The sequence below is a fragment of the Vipera berus genome (genome assembly GCF_964194415.1).
Source record: "Vipera berus genome assembly, chromosome: 2".
NCBI lineage: Eukaryota > Metazoa > Chordata > Lepidosauria > Squamata > Viperidae > Vipera > Vipera berus.
The window spans coordinates 270,771,809-270,793,931 of record NC_138203.1 but is presented as its reverse complement, the minus strand read 5'-3'; the positions used below and the strand labels follow the sequence as shown (position 1 = coordinate 270,793,931).

General features: G+C 45.2%; 1 protein-coding gene across 1 annotated transcript in view; it reads left to right on the top strand.

The window, feature by feature from the left end:
• LOC308664609 (complement C2-like) overlaps positions 1-22,123 on the top strand; it is a 57,887-nt gene that overhangs the window by 25,256 nt on the left and 10,508 nt on the right. Inside the window, exons 9-14 of the mRNA XM_081322002.1 lie at positions 2,700-2,789; positions 5,226-5,366; positions 8,201-8,298; positions 8,916-9,027; positions 18,177-18,327; positions 20,797-20,876. Of these exons, the coding sequence (XP_081178128.1) occupies positions 2,700-2,789; positions 5,226-5,366; positions 8,201-8,298; positions 8,916-9,027; positions 18,177-18,327; positions 20,797-20,876 (672 nt within the window). The remainder of the gene's footprint in view (positions 1-2,699; positions 2,790-5,225; positions 5,367-8,200; positions 8,299-8,915; positions 9,028-18,176; positions 18,328-20,796; positions 20,877-22,123) is intronic.

Sequence of the window (22,123 nt, the reverse complement as noted above, 5' to 3'; positions counted from 1 at the left end):
CAACAAACCCTCCATCCTACCACCCATGTGAACCAACTACACCACACACCGGCCTCCCAAGTGCATAAGTTCACAGAGATTATGTCCCATTTAAAAGCCTAACAGCCCACGGATAAAAGCTATTTTTCAGCCTGTTGGTACGGCTGGCTATATTCCTGTATCTCCTACCGGATGGTAGGAGAGTAAAGAGATACCGTCCAGGGTGTGAGTCATCCCTGAGAATCTTCCTCACTCTTCCAAGGCAACGAGCCCTGGCGAGGTCATCCAGTGGTGTCAGGGAACAGCCCACTACCCTCTGTAATACTTTCCTGTCCGCGGCTGTCAGACCAGCATACCAAACCACAATACCATACGAGAGGACGCTCTCTATGGTAGACCGGTAAAAGAGGGTCATTAGCTGTTGTTCTACCCTGTTCTTCCGCAAGATCCTAAGAAAGTGAAGCCTCTGTTGGGCCTTTCTAGCCACCTGGGTTGTGTTAACTTTCCAGGTCAGATCTTCACAGAGGTAGACTCCCAGAAATTTAAAGGAGGAAACTCACTCTACACAGTCCTCCCCGATGTAAAGTGGGGCAGGTTCCTCCTTTTTTCTCCGGAAGTCTAACACCATCTCTTTCTATGAAAAGGATAACGGTGCCATGCATCAAAAACATCTCGGAAACCGCAAACAGCCTATTATAACCAGATGGCAGCATTGCAGCACACAAACCAACTAACGCTCTAAAACATCCTACGTAAACCAAAAGACCCAGTAGCCTCAGAAGAAAAAGCAGGAGTAATCTACAGCAGGAAACCCCAATCTCCTACCACTACCGGGCCGCAGCTTGTTCAAAACTGGGCCATGGGAAAAATGGGCAAGTGTGTGCACGTGAAGTTCTACTTGCGTGAGCAGCAGGCAAGCCCGTGCATACGTCTGAAGCTCCGCTTGAAATGAGTGGAGGGCACTTGCGCTCATGTGCAAAGCTCCATTCATGCGCAAGCGTCCTCCACTCACACAAGTGGAGCATTGCACGTGAGCACAAGTGCCCTCCGTTCACATGAATGGAGCTTTGTGCATGAGCGTAAGCACCCTCTGCTTACATGTGAAGCTCCATTCGTGTGAGTGGGGGTGCATGTGCACACCGCTTGCACAAATGGAGCTGTAGGGGGCGCAGGTGTGCTTGCCATCTCTCCCCCCCCCCCCCCCCCCGTGCCATGTCTAGCCGGCAAGCTGGAAAAATTGGGTATTGCTGATCTACAGCATACAGTGTAAAGACTGTAACAACCACTACATAGGACAAACAGGCAGGAGACAAGCAGAGCGCAGCCGTGAACACCAACTTGCAATCCGAAGATATGTTAAAAACTCTTTAATTGTACAACACATGGACAGAATTAACCATAGTTTCAACTGGGGAACTGTGAGCAACCTAGATCATGCCAAGTTCAAAAATGTTAGAGAATTCCTGGAAGCCCGGCATTCAGACAAACCGGCCACCAACAGGCACGTAGACACGAACATCTATATACCTTTCAAAAGAGACAATCAGCAAGCCACAAAGGGAACTCACGGACTAGATCTCCTCACTAGCAATCAACACTCAGGAACTGATTGAGGAGGACAGCTCATTTTTCCGATTCTCTTTTTCTCCCAATTCCCCAGGGGTTTGGGGGAGATGGGGTGGAGGAAGACCTAATCCTCATCATTTCAGAATTGATTTTACAATGTGGTCTACAACCACCTTCCCAGAATGCTTTGCTCCCTGTGCTTTCAAAAATTGCTGCCCAGTTTTAGGCATGCGTGTGTTTTAATGTAATAATAATAAAAATAATATAAAGTTGGAAGGGACCTTGGAGGTCATCTAGTCCAACCCCTGCTCAGGCAGGAAACCCTATACCAGGGGTCGGCAACCTCGGCTCTTTTATGACTCGTGGACTTCAACTCCCAGAATTCCTGAGCCAGCATAGCTGGCTCAGGAATTCTGGGAGTTGAAGTCCACGAGTCATAAAAGAGCCGAGGTTGCCGACCCCTGCCCTATACCATTTCAGGCAAATGGCTGTCCAGTCTCTTCTTAAAAACCTCCAGTGTTGGAGCATTCACCACCTCTGGAGGCAGGTTGTTCCACTGGTTAATTGTTCTAACTGTTCTAACTGTGACAGAAGTCGGAAGGTCTGTGGAGATTCTCAGTCATCCAGGTCATGGCTGTCCCAAAGATGCTTTTCCAAAAGGCAGCTGGACTTAAAGCACACACATGCTTAAAACATTTTCTTTGAAAATGTTTCTCTTCTTATCCAAGAACCTTCTTCAGTTCTAACTGATCATCTGTGAGGGAAACACCTTCTGCTTGTGGCCTTGGAAAGCCTCCACTAGATAGAAACTTAGTCTGAAATTTCCTTTTGTTTTGATAAGACTCCAGCCTATCAATCAAAGCAATTTAAAAAAAAATTCTCCTACCACTTGTTTTTAGCACAGTCAGAGGCCTACCTGGTCATGGACTTCAGACTGCCCAGGAACCATGCCAGGTCTTCATTTTTCTTAGCTGGCGTATTTTTTTCTTTCATTTAAGAACACAACGCCAGTTCAATGTATGATCATCCTCCAGTTTCCCACAACTTATTCCTCTTGGCTCACTTGTTTTGCTGTAAGCACATGAGTTGGGAATTACTCTTTGATTTTGTCCTCTAATTTTTATTTTTATTTTTATTATTTTTTTTGTCTTCAGGAAAATCCAATCTTGGGGGTTCTCCCAAACTGGCAGTGCGCAGCATAGAAGGTATGGTGAATGTGAAAGAAAACGGAAACGATTATCTCGGTGAGTCAAGAAAATGCATGATTTTTCAAAAGAATGAATTGTGTTACTTTCCCCTCGAGAACCTTGATTTCCTACAGCAGACCAAACCTCTGTATAACTACTGCTCAATTGAAAACTCACTACTGGCAATCCTCGACATATGACTGTAATGGAGCCTGGCCATTGTGGTCCTATCTCATGAGAATCCGAAAATGAGTTGGTCACATGACTTGACTCAATTTTATGACCTTTTTTGCAGCAGTCGTAAAGCAGATGCCGTGGTCATTATGCAAAAGCTGTGGTTCTTAAGTGAAGAAATGGTTCACTTTTGGTTTTGCCAAAAACTAGGAAGTGCCAGCTTTGGGCAAAATTGTCATAAAATGTGGTCACGTGAATGCAGGACTTTGCAAAGGGCTATATATGTAATCATATTGCCCAGTGCCCAAAGTTTTGTCACCCGACTGTGGGGTGGACGCGTCTATCAGAATTTTGAATCTGGGTCATAAGCCCCCTTTTTTGGTCAGTCATAACTCTGGTCATTAAGTAGAGGACTTCCTGTATACTGTAGCTTAGCTGTTGTGGCCTAGAGTTCACAGCAGAATGCAGAATAAATGTATTAACCTTTATGAAGCCACAAGACTTAATTTTCTCCAATTGTTATGAGGTGATCCTCAATAAATCACTTTTTTCTCCTCTTGAAATGCTTTTTCCCCAGGTTACCTCTTATATCTGGAACTTCATTGCTTCTCTCAAATTGCTTCTTCTAGATCAGGCATGTCAAACTGGCCGGATGCGTCACACCGAAACTGCACCCACCCCATTGCCGACAATGGGGAAAAAGTCGCGATACATCGTGCAACGTCACATGGCGTCGCGATTTTGACATGCCTGTTCTAGATAAACCAAACATCTTTTCCTCACCCTGATGCCACTCACTTCCTCAGTCTCTCACAAAATCCAAGTGTCATCATGAAAAGTCAGCTTCACTCTGAAGCATCACTTTCTCCTTTCTGCAGAAAAGCTTTCCTTTCACTTTCACTTTCCACTGTCAGGGGAAGGCTGTAGTTCAGGGTCCAACCCATGGTAAATGGTCTCCAAAATATATAAGATTTTATTTATTTATTGTCAGGGAATTGCATAGCAGGTGTCCAAATGAAGTCATAGACACTGTCACGAACTTGTAGTTTTATATAAATAAATATATTTAACATCCATATTTACACCAGTCATGATAGCCAGGCAAACAGGAGCATTGTGAGGTAAATCGCAAAGCATACACTCCATACAGGGCACACAGAAGGAAAAGGTGTGTGTGTGGGGGGGGGGAAGGGAAACGGCCCCTTTACACCCAGCAACCAATCAAAACGTAGATTGCCTCATGCAGGAGCCCATTCACTCCAATCAATCAACTATCACTGTGTGTTTTAGCCCATTATTTATTTATTTTATTTATTTTTATTTTTATTCCATTTATATCCCGCCCTTCTCCGAAGACTCAGGGCGGCTTACAAGCTTAGCAGTAGCCCTCATTCTATGTATATACCTGCTTATTAGGGCTTATCCACTTTACTGTTCCAGCTGTTATTAAATTAAATATTTCAACATTCTTTATTTTATTTTATTATTTTATATTTATATTTATTTATTTATTTTTGCCAACTCTTGTCTAAAGGGCCAATAGGGAAGTAAGTAATTTAGCAGCTCATCTGTGACTAACACACAGGGGTAGGCAACCTCGGCTCTTTTATGACTCATGGACTTCAACTCCCAGAATTCCTGAGCCAGCATAGCTGGCTCAGGAATTCTGGGACTTGAAGTCCATGAGTCATAAAAGAGCCGAGGTTGCTTACCCCTGCACTAGAAGAAGCAACTCAGATAAAGAGGCTGCCCAAATAGAGCAATTGAGAAAAAACTGCTGCTGGAAAACAGCAGGAGCAATTCTTAAAAAGCCAGGCAAGTACTTATGCAGCAATAATTGAAAATAGAAAATGCAATCACTCCTGCATCTCTCCAGGAAAAGTAATTTCAGTTAAAAGTATTTTCCTGGGGCAACTCACAGAGAAAAGTCATAACATTTTAGGTCACTGCAAATATTCTCAGAGGTCTTAAAATATAGCATAAAACCCCTGCTGGATTCATCACAGGTTTGCTGGAAATCTTCTGCCCGCTTAGTTTCCCTCAAAATGAATTCGAAAAGGTCAAGCTCTTATTTTAATTCTTTTCATGTGGCTTTCAGTGCATCCAGCCCATTCATCCTTGAATTTCACTGCTATTTAACTGGCTTGATAAAACTGAAAGAATCCCTTGATAAGATTTGGGGACTGTCCTGTCTTCTCTTCCAGAATGTCCCAGGTTAACATACGTCCTGTTGAGGGGTCTTTGGTTGTTTTCTTGCAGACATTTCTTTACCCAGCTAGGTAACATCATCAGTGCATGTCCTGTTGTTGTTTCGTTCAGATATCTATGTTTTTGGCATTGGGAACCTCAACGTTGACTTGACTGCCATGAATGAGATTGCATCAAAGAAGCCAGGGGAAAGGCATGTCTTTGTGATGCAAAATCCACAGGAGCTCAAGAAAGCTTTTGAAGATCTGTTGGGTGTGTAGGATCTATCTTATTTACCAGGGACTGGGATGCAAGGTGGGAAAGGGGCAAAGGGTTGGTGCATCTACCCAGTGTTCAGCTTCTTATGCCAACATGCTTGCCCACCTCACCTAGAGCAGGGCTTTTCAACCAGTGGTACGGGTACCACCTGTGGTACATTGGCACCTGGCAGGTGGTACGCGACCATCCTAAGAGAAGTGGTAGCGGGGGAGGGGAATGAGCTGAACCGGTGGCAGCACCACATAAGCCTGAGCGAGAGATGGCTGGAGCTGCAGGGCTGTCAGGGCTCAGCGGAAGCGCCAGGATCAGCACCAGGCTCCAGCTGGAGCTCAGCGCTGATCCTGGCACTTCTGAGCCCAGAAGAAGCGCCGATCAGCTCGAATGTTGCAGCATCTCCAGGGTCTTGTGATTTACATTCAGATGCTTGGCAACTGATTCATATTTATGATAGTCACAGTGTCCCAGGGTCATGTGAAGTGACCAAACCCTGATGCAATCACCCAGCAGACGGGGGGAATAAAAACCAAACACCCCACCTCCACCCCACCCCCGCTGCCAATCCTCAACAGAAATGCTCACAACAATGAAAATCTCAGACAGGAGGAAGAGTGCCGGCGGTCGGGAAGGCAGGTGTCTTGCTCGGCTGTGGCTTGGGGGACACTTTTTTTCAGTGCCATTGTAACTTCGAAAAGTCACTAAGCAAACCGTTGTAAGTCGAGGACTACCTGTACTTCATCACTTTTTTCCTTTTTTTTTTTGGTCATCAAGTTTTTGACACCTTGCTAGGCGACTGGTGGTACTCGGCTGTTGCCATATTCTAAAAGTGGTACAATGGGTGAAAAGGTTGAAAAGCCCTGACCTAGAGGCAACTTCACGAGGCTTACGGCAAAGTAAAAACAAGATAAAATATTACAATATTCAGATAATAAATAGTAACATTAAAATTCGGTTTTCTTGTAACTTCAAATGATCCCTAAATGAATAGTTGTAAGTTGAGGACTGAAGAGCCACAGTGGCGCAGTGGTTAGAAGGCAGTATTGCAGGCTAATTCTGCCAGCTGCTAGCAGTTCAGTTCTGACCAGCTTAAGGTTGACTCAGCCTTCCATCCTTTTGAGGTCGGTAAAATGAGGACCTGGATTGTTGGGGAAACACTGCTGACTCTGTTTAACCGCTTAGAGAGGGCTGTAAAACACTGTGAAGCAATATACTGTATATAAGTCAAAGTGCTATTGCTATTACTTCCTATAGATAGTTCCAGCCTGAATGTGAGCAGTTCTTCCTGCATAACTTCTCCCTCATTTTATGTTTTCCCCCCCTCTATTTGTTCAGTTGTAGATGGTTCAATATTTGTTTCCCTGTTTTGAATCATTTTATTTAATAATAATAATAATAATAATAATAATTATTATTATTATTATTATTATTATTATTATTATTATTATTATTATTATTATTATTATTATTATTATTATTATTATTTAATTTCTATACCGCCCTTCTCCCGAAGGACTCAGGGCGGTGTACAGGGCAATAAAAATACAATATACAAAAGTTAAAAATAAGATTAAATAGAACTAGCCCATTACAATAAATAATTCAAAATTACTAAATAAAATACCCCAAACCCATTAGACCAGGCCGGCTTGTTCAAATAGGTAAGTTTTCAGATCACGGCGGAAAGAGCGAAGGTCAGGAGCCATCCGGAGCTCAACCGCTAATTGATTCCAAAGGTCTGGCGCGCCCACAGAGAATGCTCTCCCCCTGGGGGCCGCCAGCCGGCACTCTCTGACCGGCAGCACCCTGAGGAGGCCCTCTCTGTGGGAGCACACAGGACGAAGGGAAGATGACGCCGGCAGCAGGTGCTCCCGTAAGTAATCCGGACCCATGCCATTTAGGGCTTTATAGGTCATCACCAGCACCTTGAATCTCACCCGGAGGGCAACTGGAAGCCAATGCAGCTCGTGGAGAAGAGGTGTTACATGGGAGTATCGGGAGACCCCCAATACAACTCGTGCGGCCGCATTCTGCACCAGTTGAAGCCTCCGAGTGGTCCTCAAGGACAGCCCCATGTACAGAGCATTGCAGTATTCTACACGAGAGGTCACGAGCGCATGAGTGACCGTACGCAGGGCATCTCGGTCCAGATAGGGTCGCAACTGGCGCACCAGGTGAACCTGGGCAAAAGCCCCCCTGGTCACAGCTCCTATATGATCTTCCAGATTGAGCTGTGAATCCAGGAGGACACCCAAAGCAGGTAATAAGTTCCAGAACGAAATAGAAATGAAACCTGGCTTTTTGCAGTGCTGGAAATGCATCATGTAAATGTAAAATAAAAGAGCCAGTTTGATGCACTGGTTAAGGCGCCAGGCTAGAAACTAAGAGACTGTGAATTTTAGTTCTGTCTTGGGTATGAACTCAGCTTGGGTGAGCTTGGGCCAGTCAATTTCTCTCAGCCCTAAGAAGCAGGCAATGGCAAATCACATCCGAAAAATCTCTCCAAGAAATCTGCAAAGAGCAGGTAGTTGCCAAGAACTGACACTGACTGACACACACACACACACACACACACACACACACACACACACACACACACACCCCACACAGATTATCGAAATAACATAGTTTGATTTCCACAACCTCATTTCTAGTAACATGAAAAATATTGCCACTTAAACAAAGCCAATGGGGGCCTTTGGACAAAAGGTGCATTGTGTTGGTGTGCTGAAAGAGCGATGATCTTGAAAGTCTGTGTAGAAAGAACATACAAATGCCAAGATTGATGATGATCACGTTTCCCCCCAGATTCTTTAACTTTCTAACTATCTTAGATCCTAGAGATTTGGAGGACATTTGTGGTTTGGCAAACTACTCGGACAATGCAAGATGGGATCAGAAGAATCCGTGGCACGTGCGTCTCCAAAACCCAGTGAGTACAGACTAGTCTTCTCCACCATCACCCACCCAAGTCTCTGTGATCTCTTTCCTCTTCCCAAATTCCTGTAGGGAATCCAGCTGAGTAAAAATATTCATGATTCCAATGTGGGCCCCACCTGCAATTAACTTGTTTTATCCCTGATATTTGGTCCCGTTGAATGGTTAAAGGATGGGAATCTGGAGAGCCCCTCAGTCAAGGACGGGTGACAGAGAACAGCGCCCCCCAATCTTTCCAGCTTGGTAGCCCAGCCTGGCATGGGGGCGAGGGGGGGGCAAGTGAGTGGCAGGCTCATGTACGTGCGCACAGCTCCATTTGTGTGAGCGGTCCAGGTGCACACCCCATGCTCATGTGAAAGTGCCTCTTGCTCACTCACAAAGCTCCACTTGTGTGAGAAGATGGTGCTCATACACAAAGCTCCGTTCGTGCGAGTGCAAATGCCTCTGCTCACGTGAGTGGAGCTTTGTGCTAAGCGTTTGCCATTTCTCCTTTGGCGCGTTTTTGAACAGGCCATGGCCCGGTAATGGGCCGCAGCCCGAGGGTTGGGGACCTCTAACCTAGAACATAATTCTGGGGTGTTAACCGTATATTGAATTTAAATTTTGCTCTAGCATCATATTGGTTCTACTTGCCGAGGTGCCTTGATTTCCAGTACCTGGGTTCTAACAGCTGCTCACTGCTTCAACCAATGGAAAAATATGTCTAATTGGATAGTGGTTCTAGGTAAGATGCTACATTTAAAAAAAGCATGCATTCTATCGTGGTTCTAGCGTAGTTCTGTGGTCTTCCCTTCTTCAGTGATTCAGAGGCATGGTTTTCCTGCATTTAGTCGGGGATAGAATTTCAGAACAGATTTTATTTTCCTGGGCTCCAAGATCACCGCAGATGGGGACTGCAGCCAAGAAATTAAAAGACGCTTCCTCCTGGGGAGGAAAGCCATGGCAAATCTAGACAGCACGCTAAAAAGCAGAGACATCACCCTGTCAACAAAAGTGCGTATAGTCAAGGCTATGTTCTTCCCAGTTGCAATGTATGGCAGTGAAAGTTGGACCATAAGAAAGGCCGAGCGCCAAAGAATTGAGGCCTCTGAACTATGGTGCTGAAGAAGACTCTTGTGAGTCCCTTGGACTGCAAGGCGATCAAACGGGTCAGTCCTAGAAGAGATCAACCCTGACTGCTCCTTAGCTGACTTTGTAATAATGCCGCTTGGGGTGGGGGGTGAAAGCCCTAATAAGCAGGCATATACATAGAATGAAGGCTACTGCTAAGCTTGTAAGCCGCCCTGAGTCTTCGGAGAAGGGCGGGATATAAATGGAATTTAAAAAAAAAATAAATAAAAAATACTTTGGCCACCTAATGAGAAGGAAGGACTCACTGGAGCAGAGCCTTATGCTGGGAAAGGTTGAGGGCAATAGAAGAAGGGGACGACAGAGAATGAGGTGGCTGGATGGAGTCACTGAAGCAGTAGGCGTGAGCTTAAATGGACTCCAGAAGATGGTAGAGGACAGGAAGGCCTGGAGGAACGTTGTCCATGGGGTTGGACCATCAAAATTCAGATGCTTGGCAACTGGCTCATATTTATGACGGTTGCAGTGTCCTAGGGTCAAGTGATCCCCTTTTGTGTTGTTGTTGTTGTTGTTAGTTGCGAAGTCGTGTCCGACCCATCGCGACCCTATGGACAACGTTCCTCCAGAACATTTTGTGACCTTCTGACAAACAAAGCCAACAGGGAAGCGAGATTCATTTAACAACCGTGTTGCTAATGTAAGAACTGCAGTGATTCACTTAACAAATGTGGCAAGAAAAGTTGTAAAATGGAGCAAAACTCATTTAACAGATTTCTCACTTAGTAATATAAATTCTGGGCTCAACTGTGGTTGTAGGTCGAGGACTACCTGTAATTGGCCATTAGGTGAGCATCTTCATGGCTTAGTCGGGTTCTTTTTTTCTTCTTCTCAAAATTGTGCCTGAATGTCTGTGGAGATTCTCAATCATCCAGGTCAGTGAAGCAGCTGGATTGAGGCGCCAGGGACACAAATATCAGTGTATTGGGCAGCACTTATATCATAGCTGGATCGCTTGTGGTAGCCAGTGTTAAAGTAAGTTCCAATTGCCAATCTGGTTGTCTTCTATAAATCAAGTGAAATAAGACTATTGTCTGTTTTTTCCAGGCAGCAAAATATCCTAGTTCCACTGAACTTTTTGGAACTACCTAGTCGCAGGGGTAAGCAACCTTGGCTCTTTTATGACTCGTGGACTTCAACTCCCAGAATTCCTGAGCCAGCCATGCTGAGGGAAAAGGGAGAGATTTCTAAGCTGAGCCATGCTGGCTCAGGAATTCTGGGAGTTGAAGTCCACGAGTGATAAAAGAGCCAAGGTTGCCTACCCCTGACTTGTGTATAGACATAATACTGGATTTGCTGTTAGTTTTACTAAGACAGGTATTTAAAAAACAGAGCCAATGCATCACATTCAGCCTTCCATTCTGTACAGGTAAAAAAGGTAAAGGTTCCCCCGCACATGCGTGCTAGTCGTTTCCGACTCTAGGGGCCGGTGCTCATCTCCGTTTCAAAGCCGAAGAGCCAGCGCTTGTCCGAGGACGTCTCCGTGGTCATGTGGCCGGCATGACTAGACGCCAAAGGCGCACGGAACGCTGTTACCTTCCCACCGGAGTGGTCCCTATTTTTCTACTTGCATTTTTACGTGCTTTCGAACTGCTAGGTTGGCAGAAGCTAGTCCTCCATTGAGCCCAACATTTTTGTTGCTAAGCGACACAGTTGCTTAGTGAGTTTTGCCTCGTTTTACGACCTTGCTTGCCACAGTTGTTAAGTGAATCACTTCAGTTGTTAAGTTAGCCACATGGTTGTTTAAGTGAATCTGGCTTCCCCATTGACTTCGTTTGTCAGAAGGTCACAAAAGGTAATCACGTGACCCCGTGACACTGCAACCGTCATAAGTATGAGGCAGTTGCCAAGCATCTGAATTTTGATCACATGAGCATGGGGATGCTGCAATGGCTGCAAATGTAAAAAAACCGGTCAAAAGTCGCTTTTCCCAGTGCTGTTGCAACTTTGAACAGACACTAAATGAACTGCTGTAAGTCAAGGACTACCTGTATTCTATGGGCCTTGGAACCTACCGAGGGTAGATAGGATCAACTATTCCACACCCACCCACCCTTTTTTTGCATTTTTAGAGTCAGGAGGTTATATTTGTTTATTGGTTTGTTTATTAAATTTATATGCCACCCATCTCACTATCTAAAGTGACACTGGGCAGCTTAATTCACACGTTCAGGCTCATTTGACACATTCTGGTCAAGCCTTAAGGCCCATTTTACCTCATAAAACCACCAGAATCCTGTCTCTCCCCACCACACACACACACACACATTTCTAATGCATCTCATCATGCAAAACCCGGTGTAGCCTCAACTCAGTCGAAAGTGCTTATGTGCCAATGGGAAAGGAGAATGGTAATTATAGGGGTAATCAGTAATTGCTTCCTTGTGGCAAAGTCCATCTGAATGTTTACCTGCCTAATTTGGCAAAGCTCCTGGTGTATTATTTCTTGTTTGGTTGGTCAGGAGATGAATGACGATATCCTGGGGAAAGTATTTTTTTCAGAATGTCTACCGTACGTGTTTCAAGGCCTGCCCCTCCGTTTCATTTCCTTTAGTTTTGTTGATACACAAACACACACACTCACAGAATGGAATAGGTGGAGAACACCTTGATGAAAGTAGATACTGTAGGAGCCCTAAAGGGGAAAAAAAAAATAAAGGCAACTCAGTCCTGGGAAAAGGGGAGACATGAGAAGGGGACTTAGAATAATAACCCCACTGTGATTGTGTTTTCATGTAAGAAATGGCAGGGGCTTTCAAGATTTCTGTGATTATATTCTACAACAGGATTTTTCAACCTTGGCACTTTAAAGTGGATGGGCTTCAACGCCCAGAATTCTCCAGCCATTATGCCAGCATTCTCCATACCTGCTGGCTAGGGAATTCTGGGCGTTGAAGTCTACCCATCTTAAAGTTGACTGCTTCAACCAATGGAAAAATATGTCTAATTGGATAGTGGTTCTAGGTAAGATGCTACATTTAAAAAAAGCATGCATTCTATCGTGGTTCTAGCATAGTTCTGTGGTCTTCCCTTCTTCAGTGATTCAGAGGCATGGTTTTCCTGCATTTAGTCGGGGATAGAATTTCAGAACAGATTTTATTTTCCTGGGCTCCAAGATCACCGCAGATGGGGACTGCAGCCAAGAAATTAAAAGACGCTTCCTCCTGGGGAGGAAAGCCATGGCAAATCTAGACAGCACGCTAAAAAGCAGAGACATCACCCTGTCAACAAAAGTGCGTATAGTCAAGGCTATGGTCTTCCCAGTTGCAATGTATGGCAGTGAAAGTTGGACCATAAGAAAGGCCGAGCGCCAAAGAATTGAGGCCTCTGAACTATGGTGCTGGAGAAGACTCTTGTGAGTCCCTTGGACTGCAAGGCGATCAAACGGGTCAGTCCTAGAAGAGATCAACCCTGACTGCTCCTTAGAAGGCCAAATCCTGAAGCTGAAACTCAAATACTTTGGCCACCTAATGAGAAGGAAGGACTCACTGGAGAGGAGCCTAATGCTGGGAAAGATTGAGGGCAAGAGAAGAAGGGGACAACAGAGAAGGAGGTGGCTGGATGGAGTCACTGAAGCAGTAGGCGTGAGCTTAAATGGACTCCAGAAGATGGTAGAGGACAGGAAGGCCTGGAGGAACGTTGTCCATGGGGTTGGACCATCAAAATTCAGATGCTTGGCAACTGGCTCATATTTATGACGGTTGCAGTGTCCTAGGGTCAAGTGATCCCCTTTTGTGACCTTCTGACAAACAAAGCCAACAGGGAAGCCAGATTCATTTAACAACCGTGTTGCTAATGTAAGAACTGCAGTGATTCACTTAACAAATGTGGCAAGAAAAGTTGTAAAATGGAGCAAAACTCATTTAACAGATTTCTCACTTAGTAATATAAATTCTGGGCTCAACTGTGGTTGTAGGTCGAGGACTACCTGTAATTGGCCATTAGTTGAGCATCTTCATGGCTTAGTCGGGTTCTTTTTTTCTTCTTCTCAAAATTGTGCCTGAATGTCTGTGGAGATTCTCAATCATCCAGGTCAGTGAAGCAGCTGGATTGAGGCGCCAGGGACACAAATATCAGTGTATTGGGCAGCACTTATATCATAGCTGGATCGCTTGTGGTAGCCAGTGTTAAATTAAGTTCCAATTGCAAATCTGGTTGGCTTCTATAAATCAAGTGAAATAAGACTATTGTCTGTTTTTTCCAGGCAGCAAAATATCCTAGTTCCACTGAACTTTTTGGAACTACCTAGTCCACGGGTCGGCAACCCACGGCTCCGGAGCCGCATGCGGCTCTTTGAGCTGTCTCCTGCGGCTCCCAGTCGCCCGGTGCGCGCGCACCTCTTCGAACGGGCAGTGGTGCGCGTGCACCTCTCCAAATGGAGAGTGGCACCACCCATTCCGAGAGGTGCGTGCGCACCTTTCCGAAGGGCGGAGGTGCGCGTGCAACTCTCCAAACCGCCGCCATCCCGTTTGCACAGCTGCCGCGTTCGTCCATGTTTGACGAACGCGGCAGGTCTCCGAAAGGGACGGCGGCGGCTTGGGAGAGGTGCGCGTGCACCTCTCCCAAACCGCCACCGTCCCGTTTGCACAGCTTCCGCGTTCGTCCATGTTTGACGAACGCGGCAGGTCTCCGAAAGGGACGGTGGCGGCTTGGGAGAGGTGCGCGCGCTCCTCTCCCAAACCGCCACCGTCCCGTTTGCACAGCTGCCGCGTTCGTCCATGTTTGACGAACGCGGCAGGTCTCCGAATGGGACGGCGGCGGCTTGGGAGAGGTGCGCACGCACTCTCAAAACCGCTGCCGTCACGTTTGCACAGCTGCCGCGTTCGTCCATGTTTGACAAATGCGGCAGGTCTCCAAACAGGACGGCGCGCACCTCTCCAAAGGGGAGACCCGTCGCCACGCAGGTGCCTCCCATTTTGCGCATGCGCAAAATGTTTTTTGCGCATGCGCATGAGTGGACGCACACACACGCACTTTTTGTGGCTCCCACTTTTTTGTTTGTATGATGGAACCGGTTCTGAGTGGCTCTTTTCCTTTTTCCGGTTGCTGACCCCTGACCTAGTTGCAGGAGTAAGCAACCTTGGCTCTTTTATGATTCGTGGACTTCAACTCCCAGAATTCCTGAGCCAGCCATGCTGAGGGAAAAGGGAGAGGTTTCTAAGCTGAGCCATGCTGGCTCAGGAATTCTGGGAGTTGAAGTCCCCGAGTTATAAAAGAGCCAAGGTTGCCTACCCCTGACTAGTGTATAGACATAATACTGGATTTGCTGTTAGTTTTACTAAGACAGGTATTTAAAAAACAGAGCCAATGCGCATCACATTCAGCCTTCCATTCTATACAGGTAGTCCTCCATTGAGCCCAACATTTTTGTTGCTAAGCGACACAGTTGCTTAGTGAGTTTTGCCTCGTTTTACGACCTTGCTTGCCACAGTTGTTAAGTGAATCACTTCAGTTGTTAAGTTAGCCACATGGTTGTTTAAGTGAATCTGGCTTCCCCATTGACTTCGTTTGTCAGAAGGTCACAAAAGGTAATCACGTGACCCCGTGACACTGCAACCGTCATAAGTATGAGGCAGTTGCCAAGCATCTGAATTTTGATCACATGAGCATGGGGATGCTGCAATGGCTGCAAATGTAAAAAAACCGGTCAAAAGTCGCTTTTCCCGGTGCTGTTGCAACTTTGAACAGTCACTAAATGAACTGTTGTAAGTCAAGGACTACCTGTATTCTATGGGCCTTGGAACCTACCGAGGGTAGATAGGATCAACTATTCCACACCCACCCACCCTTTTTTTGCATTTTTAGAGTCAGGAGGTTATATTTGTTTATTGGTTTCTTTATTAAATTTATATGCCACCCATCTCACTATCTAAAGTGACACTGGGCAGCTTAATTCACACGTTCAGGCTCATTTGACACATTCTGGTCAAGCCTTAAGGCCCATTTTACCTCATAATGGAGCCTTGGTGGAGCAGTGGGCTAATGCCTCCTTAAGTAACACCAGCTGCCTGCAATTATTGCAGGTTCGCATCCCACCAGGCTCAAGGTTGACTCAGCCTTCCATCCTTCCGAGGTAGGTAAAATGAGGACCCAGATTGTTGGGGGCAATTAAGCTGACTTTATAATAATGCCGCTTGGTGTGTGTGTGAAAGCCCTAATAAGCAGGCATATACATAGAATGAAGGCTATTGCTAAGCACATTTGATTTGTGCTTAGATTGTAAGCCGCCCTGAGTCTTCGGAGAAGGGCGGGATATAAATAGGATTAAAATAAAATAAAAAATAAATAAATAAAACCACCAGAATCCTGTCTCTCCCCACCACACACACACACACACACATTTCTAATGCATCTCATCATGCAAAACCCGGTATAGCCTCAACTCAGTCGAAAGTGCTTATGTGCCAATGGGAAAGGAGAATGATAATTATAGGGGTAATCAGTAATTGCTTCCTTGTGGCAAAGTCCATCTGAATGTTTACCTGCCTAATATGACAAAGCTCCTGGTGTATTATTTCTTGTTTGGTTGGTCAGGAGATGAATGACGATATCCTGGGGAAAGTATTTTTTTCAGAATGTCTACCGTACGTGTTTCAAGGCCTGCCCCTCCGTTTCATTTCCTTTAGTTTTGTTGATACACAAACACACACACTCACAGAATGGAATAGGTGGAGAACACCTTGATGAAAGTAGATACTGTAGGAGCCCTAAAGGGGGAAAAAAAAATAAAGGCAACTCAGTCCTGGGAAAAGGGGAGACATGAGAAGGGGACTTAGAATAATAACCCCACTGTGATTGTGTTTTCATGTAAGAAATGGCAGGGGCTTTCAAGATTTCTGTGATTATATTCTACAACAGGATTTTTCAACCTTGGCACTTTAAAGTGGATGGGCTTCAACGCCCAGAATTCTCCAGCCATTATGCCAGCATTCTCCATACCTGCTGGCTAGGGAATTCTGGGCGTTGAAGTCTACCCATCTTAAAGTTGACAAAGTTGAGAAACACTCCTTTGCAGTGATAAAGTAGCACTCCTGGATACTTCCAATGTTTAACCGTGATTTGTTACTAAAATACAATATCAATCACACAAACCCATCGTACGCATAGAGACAAGGGTGTAGAACAGACATGTCAAACACAAGGCCCGGGGGCCAGATCCGGCCCGCGAAGTGGTTTCATGCGGCCCGCAAAGCCATCCTGGAAACAGTGAGGGAACGGCCCCCGCTGCCTTGGCCCTGGCCCAGAGACCCTCCTTCTGCCAGAGACCCTCAGATCTGTCCCACTCCTGCCCAGGCCCCCATAGGCACCCTTGATGCGAATGATGTAGAGCTGGCCATGCCCACCCAGTAGGCCATACGCGCTCTAGCCACGCCCACCCAGTAGGCCACGCCCACCCTGGACATACCCACCCGGCCCCCTGAGGGCAACCGCAATGCTGATGCAGCCCTCAATGAAATTGAGTTTGACACCCCCGGTGTAGAATCACGGTTGATATTTTCTCACTAATAATCAAAATTGCAGTCTCTTGAACAACTGTTCTTCACCAGAGGGACAGGAGACAAAAAATGGACACCAAGAAACCAACACCTGGTAACACACAAAGGCACATCGCATTAATTGGACTGTAGAGCTTGGCCCTCAGGTCAGTATAATGCAGTGAGGAGTCCATCTTTGGCCTATCAGCTCAAAGCTTTGCTCTGTTTAGTTAGCTGACATTCCTAAGAAGGAACGGAAGTCTTGCATCTACTGTATGCAAAGCGGAGACCTGTAGTTCATCCATGGTGGAAGCTTCCTCCTATGAAGGAGGCTAAGATATATGGAGCACTTGATTTATTTATTTAATTTATTTATTTTGATCCCATTTATATCCCGCCCTTCTCCGAAGACTCAGGGTGGCTTACAATTTAAAGCACAAACCAATGTGCTTAGCAGTAGCCTTCATTCTATGTATATGCCTGCTTATTAGGGCTTTCACACACACACCCCAAGCGGCATTATTACAAAGTCAGCTTAATTTCCCCCAACAATCTGGGTCCTCATTTTACCTACCTGGGAAGGATGGAAGGCTGAGTCAACCTTGAGCCTGGTGGGATGCGAACCTGCACTAATTGCAGGCAGCTGGTGTTACTTAAGGAGGCATTAGCCCACTGCTCCACCAAGGCTCTGAGTTTGGCTGTTTGCATGCAGATGTTGCATTACCCACCTAGGTACCATCATCAGTAATATCATCATCAACTGACACTGATGATGGTACATAGTTGGGCACCGAAATGTCTGCAAGAAAACAACTTTAAGCTCAGAGAACCACCCCACAGTTCAACCCTGTGACATAGCTATTCTCTTCTACTGGAAAGTTGAGATATCTTTGTGACCAACTAAATCCCTGGCAGATTGATGCTGGCTGTTTTCTTGTCATCTCCAGAAATGACAGGAAAAGAGGGAGGCCATTTTTCCTGACAGCAATGCCAGGTTTACCAATAAAGATGAAAATACTTGTAGCTCAGGCTTGAAAGGAGTTCTCTGAGCTTGGATGGTTTCTCGCAGACATTTCATTACCCAAACTAGGTAACAAGCACTGTTAGTCCATAACAAGTAGTTCAAGCACCAATGAGGTTATCTAGTTTGGGTAATGAAACGTCTGCAAGAAAACAACCAAGCTCAGAGAGCACCAAGGGCGGCTCCTCAATGCAATGTTTTTACAGAAGAAAAAGAAAATTGAGGATCTCTGTTTCTTTCTCCCCTTGGCAGGAGGAGAAATCAGGATACAGATAAAGAGACGGATTGACCACGAATTATACAACATTCGAGCCAAGACAGCTCAGGGCATCCAAGAATTCTACGACTACGATATCTCCCTCATTGAACTGGAGAAACCTGTGTCCTTCGGGGGACGAATCAGGTATCGTGTCTCTTTGTCAGGGTTTTAAAGTTCACCTGATTTGTTCAGAAACATTCATTGGGTGACACTAATTATGCTCTCTGCACATCCCAACGGAAGCCTAAAGGAATTCGCAGGCTCTTCCATTGGAAACTCATTCGCACTATGCTATTACAGGTAGTTCTCATTTAGCCGGCAACTTGGTCATTAAGTGAAGCAGTTGCTAAATAGTACTGCCACTGCACTTGTAGAAGCAGCAGTAGTTTATTGATTGATCAAAAGAATAGAATAATAAGTTTGTCACTTTAAATGTACACTGATCAGCATGCGTTAAAATGAGATTTCATTGCATACAGCTCTCAAAGGGTAACCACTTCCAATATACACTGCATAAACATAACCAAAAAAACCATCAATTTTCCATATACCCTCAAACACACACATATATGGCCCAGAGAAACAACACTGTCTATTTTGGATGTATACATATACATGGCAAGAAAAAGGAATTTTGTGAGTTTACCAGACGGATGGCATAGGGAACAAAGCTATTACAGAATCTAGTAGTCCTGCTATAAATACTTCGAAACCTCCTCCCAGAGGGGAGCAACAGAAACAGACTGTAAAGTGGGGGGGTCTCTAACAATCATCGAGGTCTAAGTATGTAGCGCTTATAAGCAGTATCCTGAATAATGACTTCCTCTATTATTTCTCAGTTCTCCTTACCACACTTTATCTGAGGCACTGCTGCCACCAAACCAGACAGTGATGCAGTTTGTTAAGATGCTCTCAATCGTGCCTCCGTAAAAAGTGGCCAGGTCAGAAGGAGAAAGATGTGCTCTCCTCAACCGATGTAAGAAATGCAAACACTGGTTTCCACGCTTCACTAAGGATGACGTGTGGAGAGACCAAGTCAGATTGTTAGTTATCTGCACCCCCAGATATTTAATACTGTTGACCAACTCCACAGCTTGATGCAGAGTGGAATATGGCTACGCTGGCTCTTTCTAAAATCTACAATGATTGCTAAATAGTGCTGCAACGACGCTTGTAAGAAATAGTAGTAGTTCATTGATTGATCGGTCCTGTGACATGATCAACAAAATAAAACACCGTAAAGGTAAACGTTCCTCTGCATATGTGTGCTAGTCGTTTCCAACTCTAGGGGCCGGTGCTCATCTCCATTTCAAAGCCGAAGAGCCAGCACTTGTCCGAGGACGTCTCCAAAGGCGTACGTAACGCTTCCCACCGTAGTGGCCCCTATTTTTCTACTTGCACTTTTACGTGCTTTCGAACTGCTAGGTTGGCAGAAGCTGGGACGAGTAACAGGAGCTCACTCTGTTACGCGGCACTCGGGATTCGACCCGCCAAACTGCCGACCATCTGATCAACAAGCTCAGCGTCCTAACCCACTGAGCCACTGCGTCCCTTTTGCCACCGCGTCCCTTTTAAAACACAGTACATAGTCTGATTTTGGAATAAGATAGATAGGAGGAAATGCGAGTGTGTTAATACTTGGGTAAAGTATTAAAGTAAGTAGGGTTTTGTTTTTTTGTTGTTGTTGTTGTTTTTGCTTTACAGACCTGAAAAGGTCATAAATGAGAGGACTGGTAGCAAAGTTACTTTTTCATTGCTGTGGTAACTGTGGACGGTCCCTGTGCAAGGCAGTCACTAAACGAGAGTGATGAATGAGGCTTAATGTTTTTGTGACCACCTGGCTTTCTACGTTTATTACAACCAATGCTTTTGCTCTCGTGTTGACTGTTGGTTACCAAGAGGTTTCCCTTCTATTTTTATTGCAATTTTTTCCCAGTAGTGTCAGTAAGGACAGAGAAAGCCCCTTTTAAGTAAACCAACAGGTACAGGTTTTGGTAGTGGATGCAGTGGATTATGTATCCCAGACAAGAAGAGTGGCCAGTCAAGGGCCACCTGGCCACAGCCCTGTGTCGTGGCCCACCGAATCCCCTTGGAGTGCCCCTTGGAGTTTTGCTGACCTCGTCGCTAATTTCCCATTACAAATGTCCAAAGCTGGAAATTTACAGGTGGCCCTACCCAATTTGAATTGCGATCCTGTCTTCCTTCGTTCCTCTTGTTACCTGCCCACCTTTCTGGGACACTCCCCCCCCGGGATTTCTCCCAATGGCCATTAGAGCCTTGGTGGAGCAGTGGGCTAATGCCTCCTTAAGTAACACCAGCTGCCTGCAATTAGTGCAGGTTCGCATCCCACCAGGCTCAAGATTTACTCAGCCTTCTATCCTTCCGAGGTAGGTAAAATGAGGACCCAGATTGTTGGGGGCAATAAGCTGACTTTGTAATAATGCCACTTGGGGTGTGTGTGAAAGCCCTAACAAGCAGGCATATACATAGAATGAAGGCTACTGCTAAGCTTGTAAGCCGCCCTGAGTCTTCGGAGAAGGGCAGGATATAAATGTAATAAAAATAAAAAATAAAAAATAAATGAAATCAGACAGGTCCATCTTTTCTTTCTAGGCCAATCTGCCTACCTTGCACCGAAGGGGCCAGCAGAGCCATGAAGAAAAAGCCCGGAACGACGACATGCAGAGATCACGGTAAGGACACCCGTCTTCTCCATACTTTGCACCGAGCTCCATTAGACTCTGGTTGAGCCAGGCCGGTCTCGTGACCAAGATGTCAGACGGGTTGAGGTTCACTCCGTGAAACTAGATGTAGCTCAGCCTATCTCATGCAGCTTTTGCAGTCGGGGAAAAAGGTGAAGGAGAAAGCCTTATCTCTGCCACTTTGAGCTGCTGAAGGACAAGATAAGACATCATTTTTATTTATTTTATTTATTTTATCAGTCATAATAAAAGAAGTAAAAATGATGGTGAAAAAAGTGACTTATGGCCGTTTTTCATCCTTTTAACATTCCTCCCAAAAGCACCCTATGCCTGTCCCCCTGGGGCCGTTCTGTCAATATCAGTTCCTCATTTTTACAAAATGGTTTCCTTCATTTTTTCCATTTTTGGAAATCTTATTACTTTCAGTTCCTCTCGGTTTCTCAATTGTTGCAAATCTGTCACTTTTGGTTTGTTAGGCTTCATTTTACTTTTATTTTTAATATTGCACTCATTTCCCCCACATGAATAGTTCCCCAAAGATGCAGTTACTGATTGCAATTTTGTGAGATACACCCATTTTTCGCAACCCCTTTCCCCCCACCTCAGTTCATTATTTCCGTGCATCATTCTCATGAATGTGTGTGTTCTGTGGCTCTGATTGTTCTATTCAAACCTGCAAATTGAAGCTAGCCCCATTACACTTTCTTTGTTCATTTGAACGTTTGACATATGTTCTTATTAAAATGCACCAGCTTCTCATCTCAAAGTAACAGTGAACGGTCTGCTAACATCCGGTCTTCAATCTGCGTTAAATAATATTTGCAAAAGGTACAAAAAAGTTCAAGTGCATTGAAAAAAAGAGAACATACATGTTAGGAAGCATGACATTGATTGATTGATTGATTGATTGATTGATTGATTGATTGATTGATTGATTGATGAGATATGGCTGTCCATCTTATGTGCCATAACTCTGAGTGGTATACTCTACACCAAGAACAATAGGAATATTGAAGAAACCATTAAACCAGCATCAAAGAAACAACTCCGGTTCCCTAAACCAGGGGTAGGCAACCTTGGCTCTTTTATGACTCGTGGACTTCAACTCCTAGAATTCCTGGCTCAGGAATTCTGGGAGTTGAAGTCCACGAGTCATAAAAGAGCCAAGATTGCCTACCCCTGCCCTAAACCAACACACCCTGTTTCTTAATCTCCAGAACTTTAAGATGTATGGACTT